The sequence below is a fragment of the Nomascus leucogenys genome, chromosome 4 (genome assembly GCF_006542625.1).
Source record: "Nomascus leucogenys isolate Asia chromosome 4, Asia_NLE_v1, whole genome shotgun sequence".
NCBI classification, from domain to species: Eukaryota; Metazoa; Chordata; class Mammalia; order Primates; family Hylobatidae; genus Nomascus; species Nomascus leucogenys.
Window position 1 is genome coordinate 42,917,540 of NC_044384.1, and position 17,224 is coordinate 42,934,763.

The 17,224-nt window shown below is 34.6% G+C and overlaps 1 protein-coding gene across 3 annotated transcripts in view; it reads right to left on the minus strand.

The window, feature by feature from the left end:
* Positions 1-17,224, minus strand: part of KIAA1328 (KIAA1328 ortholog) — a 372,817-nt gene that overhangs the window by 293,911 nt on the left and 61,682 nt on the right. For all 3 annotated transcript variants that reach the window (XM_003261907.3, XM_012506309.2, XM_030810556.1), the window contains exon 5: positions 11,041-11,156. In XM_003261907.3, the coding sequence (XP_003261955.2) occupies positions 11,041-11,156 (116 nt within the window). The remainder of the gene's footprint in view (positions 1-11,040; positions 11,157-17,224) is intronic.

The following is a 17,224-nucleotide window of genomic DNA, read 5'->3' on the forward strand; positions in this document are numbered from 1 at the left end:
AAAGCCTTTTAAGCTGATAATTAGAATAAAAATTACCAAAGAACTAAGTACATATTAAGTACTGTCTTAGTCTGCTCAGACTGCCATAACAAAATACCACAGACTGGGAGGCTTAAACAACAGAAATGTATTTTCTCACAGTTCTGGAGGCTGGAAGTCCAGAATAAGGTCTGATCGGGTTTGGTTTCTGGTGAGGGCTCTCTTGGCTTTCAGGCTGCTACCTTCTTGCTGTGGCCTCAAACAGGAGAACGTGGGAGTGTGGTGTGTGACAGAGAGATCTCTCTGCTCTTCTTCTAGGACAACAGTCATTGGATTAGGGCTCTACCATTATGACCTCATGTAACCTTAATTGCCTCCTAAAAACCCTATCTTCAGCTACAGTCTCACTGGGGGTTAGAGCTTCAACATATGAATTTTGAAGGGACATAATTCAGTCCACAGCAAATACTTAAGTAACAAATAAATACATAAGCAAACGAACCTTGCTAAGCCCAGAATAGCAGGCAAAGGGGCTGAAAAGCACCATCTCTTCTCACACTACTCCAAAAAATACATGTTTAGCAGTTAGATAAACTTATTAGAATTTTTAAAAAATATTTGTCTCATTCTTACAGAAGAAAAACTGAAAATCAGAAAAGGTGCTAGAAGATATGAAGCAGATCTTTAAAATCTCTTCCAGCCTTAAAACAAACCCCAAAACATCCCTTCACATAGATGCCCTTTGGCATGACAGTATCTCCTTTTCCTCATGGCCTTCACTTTCTCACCCCTACTCTAGCCTAAAGCCTTTGCAAAGCAGCTTATTCTTCTAAAATGTCATTGAAATGCTCCTGCATTCAATGATTTATCAAAGTCACAGAAGTATAGAGTAGCTGATCCAAGATCTCTTATAAGTTTTCTTACTAAAAATTCAGAACTGTTTCAAGTACACCACAGTGCCCAAAGAACCATAAGAAGATACACAAGTTAGGGCAGCTGGTACAGGTATGAATACTATGAGCCAAATACTATTTTAAGAAATGTATTGGGGAAGATGACTTTAAAAATTTTTGAAGAAGGAAATTAGTAAAACGAGCAATGACAAAGAAACAGAAATTAGATGTAATAAGTAGGAAAACCCAATGAGTCTTTCTTAGCTGGTATGTGGGAGCCATAAAAATGAAGGTCACACATGTTACTTGACACTAGTAATGGAGGGCTTGAATGTCAAAATCAAGAATATGCATTTGGTCCTTTAGGCCATAAGAAGCTATGGAATGGTATGAAAAAGCCAAGTGATGTAATAAAAACAGAACTTAAAGCCAGACACAGTGGCTCACGTCTGTAATTCCAGTACTTTAGGATGCCGAGGTGAGAGGATCGCTTGAGCCCAGAAGTTCGAGACCAGCCTGAGCAACATAGGGAGACCCCGTCTCTACAAAAATACAAAAATTAGCCAGGTGTGGTGATGCATGCCTCTGGTCCTGGCTACTTGAAAGGACTGAGGTGGGAGGATTGCTTGGGCCTGGGAGTTAAAGGCTGCAGTGAGCCATGACTGCACCACTGCACTCCAACTAGATGACCTACTAAGACCCTGTCTCAAAAAAAAAAAAAAAAAGTAGTCCTTAAGAAAAATTAATCTGGCAACAGTAATGGAATGAACTCTTCCAAAGGACAGTTGGAAACAATGGAGGAAGGCACACAAGGAATGAAGTCAGGTAGCAGCGAAAATAGCAAGGAATAAAGTTTCAAGGGAAAATGAGTAAGACCTGGTGACTGAATGGAGATGTCAAAATACAAGAAAATTGCTGAAACATTCTACATATCTGGATTTTCTGGTAACTTAAGGTATATGCTTTTGAATACCAAAAAATTTTTTAACCATCTTTGGATAAAAAGCACCATGAAATAGATTACACATTTTTATAAAATTGTACTTTAAAAAGTAAGGCTTATTGATATTTGTATCATTTACTGCTACAGAGATAATTTGGTATAGTGAAAAAAGCAGAACACTTGGTGTCAAGAAATTTCAGTCTTAGCTCTGCAATGGGCTGTTTCATTACCTTTCCAGACCTGTAAAATGATAGTAAGAGTATCTGCCTCACCTAAGTTAACCAGGCTATTATGAAGATTAAAAATGCATAAGTGAAAGTGCTCTGTAAATAGAAAAGCAATATAAAAATGCAAGATGTCTTAGTAATAAAAGCACTAATACTTCTAAAAGGATAAAAACAATTTAACATTGTCTTGCCTCTGAATACCATGTTGTGTTTAATATATGATGTCCTTGAGATATATCTAAGTGGGTAGAGTTCTAGGCTGCTGTGTATTTTTAGTTCTTATGTGTTTTTTAATAGTTTTTCTACCAACTCCTCTGTCAACTTCTATAGTCTCATAGCAGCTCCATTCTCTACTTCTAATTTTCTGCTTTTAATCTGCAATGAGCTTTAAAACTAGACACCAAATAATAAGTTTATCATTATCCATATGACAGCTTTAGAAACTCTCATATAAGAAAAGTTCTACTGGGTGTGGTGGCTCATGTCTGTAATCTCAGCACTTTGGGAGGCCAAGATGGGAGGATCACTTGAGCCCAGAGGTTTGAACCCAGCCTAGGCAACATAATGAGACCCTTGTCTCTCTCCCTCTCTCTCTCTCTCTCTCTCTCTCTCTCTCTCACACACACACACACACACACACACACACACACACACACACACACACACACAAATAGCCAGCTGGGGTGGGGTATACCTGTGGTACCAGTGACTGTGGTGGCTGAGGTGGGAGGACTACTTGAGCCCAGGAGATCCAGGCTGCAGTGAGTCCTGATTATGCCACTCCAGCCTAGGCGACACAGCAAGATTCTATTTCAAAAAATATATAAATAAATAAAAAAGAAAGAGAGAGAGAAAAAGAGAGAGAAAGTAAGTTCATACATACGGGACTGGAGTGGGTGAGGAGTGCCTCATTTTATTCTTATTTTCTGGATGAAGTCCAAAAAAGTAAAGTGTAAATATAACTCATTATTAAAGAGTAACTTAACCCCTAGAGGCTCTTACTGGGATGAATTTTAGTATATGGTTACATTTATATAATTTCAAAAAATAATTTTGACTTTTATTTTAGATTCAGGGGTACATGTGCAGGTTTGTTACATGGGTATATTCATGATGCTGAAGTTTGGGGTATGGTCACCCAGGTAAGTAAGCATAGTACCCAATAGTGAGCATATAATTACTTTATACAAACTTTTGTCACAATTTCTCCCTGTGGTTAGCATTAATAACTAAATATTTTTAGGAGAACAAAAATAATCTTTAAGAATAGTTTAGACAAAAATAAAATAAGTAACAATCAGTTCTTTCTTTAAGTATGGCTATTTCTCTGTAATACAAATGGAAAGAATCATTCAAACTGTTAGTCTGTTATAAAACGTCATTCCAGGACAATTTATAATAACAATGCTCCAAAATCTGCTAAATGTATACAGCAACATAGAGTAAATAAAATGGCCTCAAGAAATACAACTTCTGTAGTATTCATGACGATTATCAGATCAGTAAAACAGCATTTTCTAGGGCTTGTTAAATGGAACAAAGTGGCCCTATCCAAGTACACAATATATTCTTTCACTAGATAATTCAATTTGTAAACAAAAAAAAACACCCAATACTTCTTCAAAACAAAAAGGCCAAGATTCATCAAAGTTGATAAGGTGTTTATATTAGTACACCACACTGCCAAACACCAAAATACCCTTTCTTCTTCCATATCCCTTCTCTTCTACTTACAGTCTTCTGCATTTTAAGAACTTTAGGTTTTTTACTTTCCCAAAACTATTTCAAAGACTAGAACATCTGCCTTCTCTTCTGAAGGGCCAGAAAGATATATTAAAAAGGAGAGACCTTTTCTCTTGAAACTTACATTCTTTTTTTGTGAAAATTTTTTCTACCTCTCCTGACATACCACTCCACCGAGATCTATGATACAGCTTCCTGCAGTATGGTTCCTACCTTTGTTCAAAGTCTAACAGATGATGGTGACAAATCATGGCAGTCTGGCTCCTATGCAGGGATGAGATATATAGTTAAATACAAAGCTTTGGATAGCTCCAGCATATTACTGTTATTCGCAACGAATGATTTCTTTCACATAATCATATAAAGATCTTGTGAATTTTCTCTTACCTATTTTCAGCACAGACATTATGGGATCTTTGGCTCATTCTTAATACAGTCCTCAGAAAGATTAAGACTAGTTCCTTTAATGTAAACTAATATTACTAATGTAATATTACTAATGTAAACGAATATTTGATCCAGCAATCCCACTACTGGGTATCCACCCAAAGGAAAACAAGCCATTATATGAAAAGGACACACGCACATGGATGTTTATAGCAGCACAATTCGCAATAGCAAAAATATGGGCCCAAGCTAAGTGGCCACAAAGCAACGAGTGGATAAAGAAAATGTGGTATACACACAATAGAATACTACTAAGCCAGAAAACAGAATGGAATAATGACCTTTGCTGCCACTTGGATGGAGCTGGAGGCCATTATTCTAAATGAAGTAACTCTGGAATGGAAAACCAAACATCGTTATGTTCTCATTCATAAGTGAGAGCTAAGTTATGAGGATGCAAAGGCATAAGAATTATATAACGGACTTTGGGGACTCAGCAGAGGGGGGAAGAGTGAAAGTGGGTGAGGGATAAAAGACTACATACTGGGTACAATGTACACTGCTCCAGTGACAGGTGCACGAAAATCTCAGAAATCAGTTATTAAAATAACTTATCCATGTAACCAAAAGCCTCCTGTACCTCAAAAACTATTGAAATAAAATAATTAAAACAATTTTTAAAATTATATGTATTTCTTGAATATAGAGTGGTATTTCAATATATGTACATAATTCATATTTTCACTTTTTGGACTTCTGATTCACTTAGGGTTTACTCTGGTGTATGGTATGAGGCGTGGGCTCCAACTGTATCTCTTTCCAAATGACTCTCCAGTTGTCACAATACTATTTATTACAAAGTCCATCCTGTTGTCACAGTTGTGAAATGCTATCTCAATTATATTCTTAATTTTTGTATGTAATTGGATTTACCTTTAAACTTTCTATTCTGCTTTAGTAGGCTGGTTGTTTATTCATCTACCATGTTTTGATAGAGACCTAATCACTTCCTTCTTGGCTCTTCTTTATAAGAGGCTGATTAGTTAATTTTGCATATTTCTCTACATGAATTCCATAGCCAACTTGTCTAGCTCCAGGAAAAATTTCATTCATATATATCTTTTTGGAGAATTACATTACACATATATGAACTAGGAGAATATCTGATATCATTTTTTGTTGAGTCATCTACATGAACAAGGGCTGTCTTTCCATTCGTTCAACTCTGCTTTTGTCTCTCAGGAGTCTTTGAAATGTTCCTCATAAAGGTTTTGTACATTACTGTTAGGTTTATTTTATTTTTGAGATGGAGCCTCACTTTGTCACCTATGCTGGAATGCAGAGGCACAATCTCGGCTCTCTGCAACCTCTGCCTCCTGGGTTCAAACGATTCTCATGCCTGAGCCTCCTGAGTAGCTGGGACCACAGGCACGCACCACCTTGCCCGGCTAATTTTTGTATTTTTAGTAGAGGCAGGGTTTCACCATGTTGGCCAGGCTGGTCTCGAACTCCTAACCTCAGGTGATCTGCCTGCCTTGGCCTCCCAAAGTGCTGGGATTACAAGCGTGAGCCACGACACCCAGACATATTTTTTTTGTTGACATTTTAAACTTCTTTTTCTGCCATTTTATCTTCTGACTGGTTACTACTTTTACATAGATAATATCATTGATTTGGATATGCCAAGTTAAGTTTCATACCATATGCAAATAAAGGTGATTTTGCTTTATTTTTAAAAAAAAAAAAAAAAGAAGAAAGAAAGAAAAAAAAGCTAGTTCCTTTAAAATTCTTTCTTTGAAGAGCAAAGTTTCTAAAATGACCACCCACGCAATGGGCTCAAGGATGTGAGCTACAAGCACCTTTCTAAACCTCTTCAATTTACTAAGCCCTAGTCAGAGGGATAATAGAAACAGACCAGAATGCGGAAAACAAACAAAAAAACCACAACTCTGTCAGTTTGATTTCTGGGAGAAGAAACTAAAACTTGCTTTCTTCCCAATGAGTACTCTACAGGTGCAAGTGGTACAGAGACGTTTTTCCTTCCAGAGAGATCAGAAGATAAAGCAGAGGAAAGACCAATTTCATTCTTCTACTGGGCTAAGCAGCCCAACCCTTGCATAATCTAATGAAAATCAACAAAATCCCAATGAAGAAAGGCACAGAAATGAGAAACCTGGGTTAGTCATCTCATCCCTCATCCATATTAATAATAGTAAAAATGAGAATTGCTATTTTTTATTCAGTGGCTACTTAGACTAGGTCCTTTACACATATAATGTAAAGAATCTATCAAATTCCAATAGGCCTGCAAAGAAGGCATTTTAGCTATCTACATACTATAAACAAAAGACTCAGAGAAGTTCAGTAACTTTCCCAAGGGATCAGGTAGTCAGTGCTAAAATGGGATTATGACTCTAAATCCCACTGTGCTTTCTTTGCTGTCACTTCCCTTTGCTATGCCAGTTAAAACAGTGAAGTGAGCAAACATTAGACTTTAGTACTTTTCTAATATAAGCTTTTAATACCACTGCTCACCATTGATCTGAGTCATATGTTCTAGAAATACAATTAGCTTAAATATTAATCAAATTTTATAATGGCTACATCCTCTGTGTCTTACACTATTACATGCTAACATGTTTCAGAATTATTGTTATTGTACATATTTCTCTTTTAAGTTTCAGATTTATCTTTCTTTTCATTCTCATCCAGCCAAGCAAAAACCTACTAAGTTCATCAGACTGCTTGGCTTCGTAAATGGCACATTCATTCACATGGTTAAGTTCTCCAGAAATAAACTTTCTTTGCTTAAAGACTGAACATTACTAAGACTTTTTATGTTTTAATAATAAATTCACAATTTTCTACAAGAAGAAACCCTTCAACAGGCTGATCCTGATGCAAACACATAAAATATCTTTTCCTTTTTACTAAGGCACTGGTCTGTGTTTGTACAGTTGATCAATAAATCAAGTTACTCAAACTTTTAAAACAAAAACCCCATAAATGTTGGTATAATACATCTTTAAAATGCCAAAAATCAGAATTAATGGATATAGTTTCTCACACAGAAACAGATTTTAAAATGATCTGAAATTATCTGATTTCACATATATGTAAGAGTCTGAATCATTCATGTATGATAGGTAAATGTAGTTAAAATTATATTATTTTAAATTACAACCTTGTTTTATATTTCTAAGTTTTAGAGAGTTTTATGTACTGTAAAATCATCTATATTAACCTTTGACAGATTTATTCTGGTAAAGGAGATTTGCACCTGAGCAATCTACTTGGAATAAAAACCATAAATGTCATTTAAAAAAAGCATGTCTTCCTTTCTTCCATGATAATAAAGTTTTATAAATACTACCTATATTTTGGTGACTTAAAAAAACTTAAACCAGTTATACCAATTAAAATATTTTAATTTTTGACAATGATATAACATTTGCTCCAGTCCTTATGCACAATAATAAAGAAATGCTTAGGCCAAATCCCTTTTTACTATATGTAATATAAGTCTGACTATGCCACATGACTAAAAGTCTTTGACTTTACTCACATATCTTTTCCTTTCCTTTCTTAGCTTATAAGATAAATCATGAACCAGCACTCTTAAAGCAAAAAATGAATGTCTAAAATTGTTTTTTGTTGTACCTGCTTTGACTGATGCTGAGATTCTTAAGGCTTCCTGCAATTTTCTAAGCAATTTCTTGCTCTATCTCTCAAAACTTGGTATTTTTAAGAGATTTATATAAATGTAAAAATAATAATTTTTATATTTAATTATTAACTACATTTATGAGTAACTATTATTATAGGTAATCAATGAATATTGAAGTTTCAGCTTAAAATAAACAGTTGTGAACCAAGATCTGTAAAGTGATATACAGATGAAAATTTGAGACTATTTAAACTTATAAATCATATTGATGAAAAGCTTTAAGCACAAACTTCAGGGTAAAAATTGCCATTGGACAGTTGTCTAGAGATATATATATACTTGTGGTTTTCAAATTGGACTTTCAAAATTAAATCTGTCCCTAAGAGTGTCTCTGATAAAAGGGCAAATCTGCATCTATGTAGCTCTGCGTCTCCTGGCTTTTCAGGTTTGTCATCAGATGGAAATATTTTGATAATAAATTGAACTTGTGAACTCAAAAAAAAAAAAATCATGAACCAGCAAACCTTTACTGAAGAGTCAAATAATAAATACTTTAGGTTAGGAAAGGCATAGGGTATTTGCTGCAATTACTCTGCAGTTGGTGCACAAAAGCAGCCACGGACAATACATAAAGGAATGGGTATGGCTGGAATTAGATGGCACACTACTGGATGTGGCCCACAGTAGTAGTGTGCTCCCCCCTGTGTTAAATCATGAGGAAAACATGAAAAATAGTGTCACTACAATCACCTAGGTATCATAATATTTAGCCTGACAAAAGAAACCATTCATAGCCATGCTAAGTACAGACTGGTTTAGCACTGAATAGAATTAATCTTGACCCAGAGAATGCTAAATATAACAGTCTACTTGATTAGATTCTACTTTTCCAGATAACCACAAAATTTTCTTAAGTATTTTACCAAACAAGGGCCCACTCTAACTGTGGCTTTCTAAACTGTCTACTACCAATCTCTCTCACCTTTCCCCAAGTCATCCCAATTCCACTGTATGCTATAGATTCTTTGTCCCAGGAAGGTTAAAGTATCACCACCTCCTCTCCATACAAGAAGTGAATTGTATTTCCCTTACCTCTGCTACCAGAGTTGGGGGCTGACTTCATTTCCAGTCTTCCTCTCCAATGCTGCCTTCTACTACATAACTTGGACAAGCTAAATGCTCACTTTCTTAGCCTCCTTTGCAGGCTACCATGGCCACATCATAAAATTCAGGACTTTTATAAATATCATATAAAAGACTACTGGGTGGGGAGTAGGGAGTGCTCTCATAAAGTTTTTATGTTTTTAAAAAGAGGGAGAGGGAGTCATAATTACCAGGACCTCTTCCCCTTTTCTGCCTGCCTTAATGGAAATGTAATGCCTAGAATTGGAGCAACCATTAAAAAAACCTGAGAGAATTGTAAAGCTGCCAGCACTGAAAATGTTAAACCACTGAATCTCCATGATCTCCAGAGTTCTTGTTATGTGAGAAATAAAGGAGCCTGTAAATTGAATTTTTGTTGCAAATGAAAGCATTCCTAACCTACCATTTCTAGAAAATGCTAGGACCTGGAGTACTACTCCTCATGAGAACTAGGAGAGTAAATAAAACTGGCTGAGCACTTTGTTATGAATTCTGACTAAACAGCATTCTTTTAAATCTGGAGAAAAAAGTAGCAGGAAGAAAAACACAAAAGACAATCTATCTTGAGGGTCAACAACCAAGGGCAATGAAGTCAAAGTGGGCCAAAAAAAAAAAAAAAAAAAGAGAGGAGGTTGGAGATGATTATCCAAATGCTAGAGATGTAGAAAAAATTAATAATTGAAAAAGCACTCATCTAGACTTGTGAGGCCAACAAGCCTTATTCGTGTTATACTCAGCAAATAAATTCTGAGAATTCTGATTGTATTAATTTCCTATCATGAACTCCCACTGCTTGGAAAATAAAAGTTCAGGACTCTGTTTTTATAGCTACAGTCTTGTATTTTTCAAGCTAATTATTATAATTTATCTTTATGCTTCCATTTCTCTGGTATTCACAAAGGCATAGTTACTGTCAATACATGACGATTTTTGACATTTGCAGAATCTTTGAAACAATTATTAACAATCAAGTTAATGATGATACTGCCAATAAAAAAAATGGTGGTTTCACACATTCACACACTAGTTTAGCTGGCAGATCCATCACTCTAACTTTAGGGACTTCTCTTCTACATCAATATTGCTGCATACAATACCCAAAGATAAGTAATTCTACCTATTCAAAAGAAACTTCAGAAATAGCTTATTTTAACACACTCCTAAAATATGTTTTTACTTTATCTTCTTACAAATAATGCTATACACACACACACACACACACACCCTTCTAGGTCTAAACCCAATAGTTTTCTGCTCCATAAGAAGGATTTGGCAGCATTATGCTGCCATGTAAACACTCACCAATTACAACATCTACACAGTAAAAATCATTTTTTAAAAATTTTTATGATTTCAGAGCAAAATTCCTAGGACTGTCAAAGCTTTAACTAGAAAGAATACCAAATACAAGGAGGTTCCAGCTCAATTACAGCAGTGGAACAGAATTTAATAAAGTTCCAACACTACATTTCAATGCCCAAATTTCTTATTGTCCTTTTTAGTTGACAAGTATGTGCTTAGCAGCATAACAGCAGCAGCAGAACAGCTGGATGGCCTTATCAGGCACAAAGGAAGCTATCGCACATACTGTTAAGTGTCGTTCTGATTGCCTAGAAATGGCAGCACATGCAGATTTACTCCCCGTTACAAATTAGAACAATTATTTCTCTGGAGTTTACACTGTCTTCATGAAATAGTCAAACTTCTGGCCAGGTGTGGTGGCTCACACCTGTAATCCTAGCACTTTGGGAGGCTGAGGCAGGCAGATCACCTGAGGTCAGGAGTTCAAGACCAGCCTGGCCAACAAGGTGAAACCCCATCTCTACTAAAAATACAAAAATTAGCCGGGCCTGGTGGTGGGTGCCTGTAATCCCAGCTACTCGGGAGGCTGAGGCAGGAGAATCGCTTGAACCCGGGAGGCGGAGGTTGTGGTGAACCGAGATCGCACCATTGCACTGCAGCCTAGGGGAGAAGAGCGAGACTTCGTCTCAAAAAAAAAAAAAAAAAGAAATAGTCAAACTTCCTGAACATTAAAAAAGAGGACTTTCAAAAGGATATCTTCCCTTTCTTTGATGATCAGTTCATTCTGTTCTTCCAACTGCCTGATCTTCTTCTCAAATGACTCCTGCTCAGCTTTCAGTCTTTCCTCTGTCACTTCCTTTTCTTCACTTACTCTGAAAGAAATAATAAAAAAAAAAAACTTTAACATCTATCAGAATAAAATTAAATATGTGCCTACAGCTGCAGTTTACAAAACAGACTTCTTCAGAAGGTATGCTGAATTCTTCAGGAACACTCTGTTCTGTTTTGTTGTTGCTTTTTAAAAAACTTAATCTCTCATAAGGCAATCTTTTTCACCTTTGTAATAAAAGATGCATGTAATTTTTACATTAAAAATGTTTTCAATCATCAGAGATATCTTAAATATGGAAAGTCCTACAAAGGATGCAGGTTCCAAATTATAATCCAGGACAGAAATATATTCAAATTTTTAAAACATGGGTTTCATTTTTTTGTTATCAAAACAGGCACAATCAATTGATTTTGATTTACATTTTGCATAAGTTTACTTAAATCCTATTAATAAAATAAACAAAATATGTACTTTAAATATTTACTAAATATACATAGGCAATTTTACTTTTTCCTGGTACCAATACCCTGCATTCTTTAGTAGCATATAAATAGTATGATTAAATAAAAAGATGACAGTAACATAAAGGAAGGTTTGCAGTACATGTATTCTTAGTCCAAAAAAAAATTATAAAGTTAAAAACATTGACCAAGAAAATGTTTAACTCTGAAAAGGATTCCAACTTAATCATACCAAAAAGGGATGACTTCTGACAAGAGCACAGAGAGAAAAAAAAAAAAATCTAAAAACAAACAAACATGAATACTACCAACACTTTATTTGCAATTCACTGAAGTATATATTGGGACAATCCTATTTTCATTCTACTCTGTGTGCAGAGACATTAACCCCAAATTTCTCTGTTACTGGTACTTATTTCTCCAAAGCTCATAGAATGCACTTATCCTATAAGATAACAGGAATAGGTATAAGTGAAACCCACAGGGAATCTAAACCTTTTCTTTGAGCTACTAAATTTACTTCTGCTCAGAACCCTACTCTACTAGAGCAATTTCTGTATAACATGAATCCCACAGGTTTTCCTTCTTGCCTGCCCTCTGGTAGAGATACTGAAATCAACAGGATAACTGAAAATTAGAATCATGAATGTTCAAGAGTTGACTGTATCTTGTCTTTGAAATAATTTGTGTGAAAGCAGATAGCACATAGTAGTGCTCAATAAATAGGTTTATTTCTTCTTGCTTATCATAGCATTCAAGTCATTTTCCCTGGCCTATATATTATTTATGTTTAGCATACCACTAGGCCCATGAATGGGACCCAGGCCCTTCTTTCAAAGAGGGTAATATCAAAGACTGATATATTTACAAAGAATTCAGACAACTAAACAAATACATACACATGAAGAGAATTTATACTCTGTTATCAGGTTATCCTGCTTCCTTTGCTCCTATCTCTTTACAATGCCTTACCTTTTCCTGTTATTACTCTCAAGCTCACTTGCAATAATATCTTTCAAAGTAACTTTGACAAACTCTGCTTATCTCTCTGGGCATTATTAATCTCACTAAGAAAGAAAAAAGGCTAGACTAGACAATTTTAAAAATTCTTTCCCACTGAAGTTCCAGAATTTCTTTCACTATATTATAAATATTTGACACTGTATATATATATATATATATATATACTTTATAAATATGGAAAGCATTTGTAAAGAAGAAGGAAGTTACCAAACATTTGGTCACAGAACAAGACATACAATACTATACAAATACTATGATTTAGGCAAAAGCTATACCAATAGGATGACAGAGTAATAAGTAGATTACAGAAATATTAAAAAGCATAAAGACCTGAAATTTGGCATGAACTACAGAAATGCAAAACAAAGTAATGAATCTGTAGGATGATGCATAAAACAAAGAAATGAGTGATGTTGTATACAGGTTGAGTAGCCCTTATCTGAAATGCTTGGGACAACAAGTGTTTCAGATTTCAAATAGTTTCCAATTTGGGAATATCGACATTATCCTATAGGTATGATGCAGGACTTTTTTTTTACATTTTAAACAGTATCTTTACAGAGCATGGAATAAGCAAACAAACAGTGAGTAATGCAAGTAATGCAAGAAGGTCTTGGTCCCATGTGGGACACTGTGAGGGACCTGCTGTTGGCATGCCCAGCCTGCTCAGATACCTTTGTAGGATTGCTGGCGTAGGAGAATCTGGGCATGCTCAAAAATGCTCTATCACAGCTACAGGGGTTTTGGGAGGGTCTTTTTTCCCTTGTGGAGGTACACTAAATAAACTGTGTGCTGTATGCCTGTGTTTTGACTGTGACCTGTCACATACGGTGTGGTGTGAAATTTTCCACTTTTAGCATCATGCCAGTGCTCAAAAAATTTCAAATTTTGAAGCATTTCAGATTTCAAATTTTTGTATTAGGGACACCCAGTCCGTATTGTGAGGAAAGAATAAACACTGTCAAGGTAAGAAAATATGTAACAAAATCCCTCCCGGTTTAGACTGGTAAAATCTTGAAGACATGATGAAAGAAGAAAATCTATAAGTAGATATGGAAACATTTATTTTCATTTATTTATTAAAAGGTATTTAGTGAATACCTACTAAAGGAAAAAGTAATCACAATAATTTTATTCAGTATAGAGTGTCCAAAAGGGATCTAAAAAATGGCTTTCCGTAGTTTCAATCCCATTCATAAAAGCCATATGTAGATATGAAGAATGTCCCAAAGATTTTTTTCTTCAACAAACAATGCTCCATGGTCACAGAAAACAGTAACAGAAAAGCAGATCGCAGGTTTACCTTAACATTAATCTAAATGCACAGATTATCTCTAGAGCCCAACCAGGTCAGATATTCCATAATGTCAGAGTCTGTGATGAGCTTTTCCCAAAATGTATTCTATCCAGATAAAATCATTCTTTTCTAAATTTAGTTTCTGGGGTATGTTTGAAATATTTGTTGCTACATTATTAAGCAGGGCTTTTTTTTTTTTAATCTTTTCTGTTATGCTGCTATGATTTGACTATCCTTTAGCAATTATTAAGCCCTGGAAGGCTATAAAATTAACAAGCTGTATTAAGAACAAAGAGCAACATTTTTTCGATAGGCCTATCTAAAGATATGCATGGCTTCTTTGTGGTTCATTAGCATACTTAATATGAGCAAGTATATTAATATAGATTTTAAATGCAGAAGACCTGCCAATAAAGCAACCTCAAGATTTGATATTCATTATGAAATCTGTCTTCTTATGTTCAACAGTATTTCCAATGAAGTATATGTAACAAGAAAATATTTGGTATCATGGTCTATATTTTTCATCTAAGTATTCTCAGACCACAAAGTAAAATAAAAAGACCTAATCCTGTATCTCATTTTAAAGTACAATAGTTAGTCCTCACTTCTCCATAGTTTCACTTTCTATGGTTTCTGTTACCTGATGTCAACAGTGGTCCAAAAACATTAAAGGGCAAATAGCAGAAATAAATAATTCTTAAGTTTTAAACTGTGCACCCTTCTTAGTAGCATGATGAAATCTCAAGCCAGCCTGCTATGTCCCACCTGGAACATGAATCATCCCTTTGTCCAGCATATCCACACTGTGTATGATTCCTGCCTGTGAGTCACTCAGTAGCCATCTGGGTTATCAGACTGACTGCTGAGGTATATCACAGTGCTAGTGTTCAAGTAACCCTTATTTTACTTTTATGACAGTACACTGTTACATTCATTCTATTTATTAGTAGTTACTGTTGTTAATCTCTTACTATGCCTAATTTATAAATTAAATTTTATCATAGGTATGTGCATATAGGAAAAAGCATAATATATACAGGGTTTCAGGGGATCTTGGAACATATCTCTCGCAAATAAGGGAGGACTACTGTACAGCAAAAAGCTAGTTAACACAATAAAAATCTAAATATATAAAAGGGAACTATTTGACTAATAGGATAAAATACATCTCCTTCCAAACAGGAGGAGATGTACAGTGTTGATTTGTTAATTATCTACAAGAAGGGCAATAACCTAGTCATAAAGAAATAATCATTGTTGGTAATACCTCAGAGTACTTCTCAAAAACTTCCACAAAATGTACTCTTATCTAACAGGTAGGAGAATTCATACTCTTAAGAGTTGGGTGGTTGGGCTGAAAATCATGCCAAAAGTACTGAATTTATTTGAAGTCTTATGCTTTACCTTAAACATTCATGCATATTTTGTATTCCTCTCCATAAAACTATCCTATTTTAATATAAAAGTTTCCCTATACTCACCTATTCTAAATTTTTTAATAAAACTAGTGTTTTAGAAAGGGATTTATTTTATGGCTTTGCACAATCCTGATATTCTTCCAAATACTCCAGAAATTGGTACTTTTAAACGAATGTGAAAGACAACATCAAGTCAGCAAACCTATCTCAAAGAGAATTCTAGCTCACCTAATAGTCAAACAGGTAAGTTTCTTCCCTGTTTAATATCTACCATTTGGGAGCTGGGTATGCTGGTTGTATTTTGTAAATTATGATGATCAACTTCGTGGGTAAGATTTGGAGAAGGAAGGAACAGATTTCAGAGTATGCCTAGCAAATAGAAAAAAAAATTGTTTTCAAGCAAAAATAATTGCATTGATAAAGAAGGGATATCTCATTACAAAGAAATATTTCAATGAAATCAGTTTAACTCCTTCTTTACAAATTTTAATGTTTGGCTGTTATTTAAAATGTACTGCCTAAAGCAACATAAGTGCTTTCAGGAATCAAGACACAGCAATACATGTCTAAAAGGGCTCTACAAACTACAAACCAGTATCTCCTCAACAAAATACTAGCAAACAGAATCTAGGTAGATAAAAATAATTCTACATGATCACAAATTAGGATTTACCCCAAGAATGCCAAGTAGATTTAATATCCAAAAGTCAATTAATGTAATATACTATATCAATAGAATAAAAGACAAAAATCACATGATCATTTAAATAGATGCGGAAAAGCATTTGAAAAAATCCAATATCAATTTATAATTTTAAAAAACTCAATAAAGAGGAAGAGAAGGGAACCTCCTCAACCCGATAAAAGCCATCTATGAAAAACCCACACCTAATGTTATCTTAATAGCGAAAGACTGAATGTTTTCCTCCATGTTCAGGAACAAAATAAGGATACCTGTCATCATCATTTCAATTCGATACAGTGCTACAGTGATAGTAAAATGATTAAAGAAAATAATGAACAATTCTTAACAATTAAATTAGAGGAAAAAAGGAAAGACATCCAGATTCCAAAGGAAGAAATAAAACCATCACTATTTCATATAATGTGATTGTGCATAGAAAAATCGAGGAAATTCACTAAAAAACCTATTAGAACTAACAAAGGTGTTTGGCAATGTTACAGGATCCTAGAAAAATGTATATTTATATTCTAGCAGTGAATAACCCCAAAATGAAATTAAGGAAACAATCCCATTTACAATTTCATCAAGAATAAAGTTCAAAGGAACAAAAATCTTACCTTAGAGTAACTAAACACTTGAAATAAATTAAGACCTAATTAAATAAAAACCACATTCATTATTGGAAGATAATATTTTTTAAAACAGCAGTCTCAAAGTTGATGTACAGATTAAGTGTAAAAATCTCAACTGGCTTCTCTGCAGAAGTGATCCTAAAATTCATATGGAAATGAAAGGGACACATAATACCCAAAATACTCTTGAAGAAGGGAAAACATAAAAGATTTGCAATTCCTAATTTCAAAACTTACTACAAACTACAGTAATCAAAACAATGTGGTACTGGCATGAAGACTAACATATGGATCAGTGAAAGAGAACTGAGAAACCCGAAATAAACTTTCATATTTCTAGTAAACTGATTTTCAATGAAGATACCAAGAAAATTGAAGAAAAAATAATAAGCTTCCAAAAAAAATGCTGAGGTAACTTGATATCTACACGCAAAGGAATAAAGTTGGACCCCTACATCACACTATATACAAAAATTAACTCAAAAATAAAGACCGACATGTAAGAGCTACAACTATACAGTCTTAGAAGAAAACAATGGCATAAATCTTTGAGACTTTGAATTAGACAATGGTTTCTTAGATATGACAC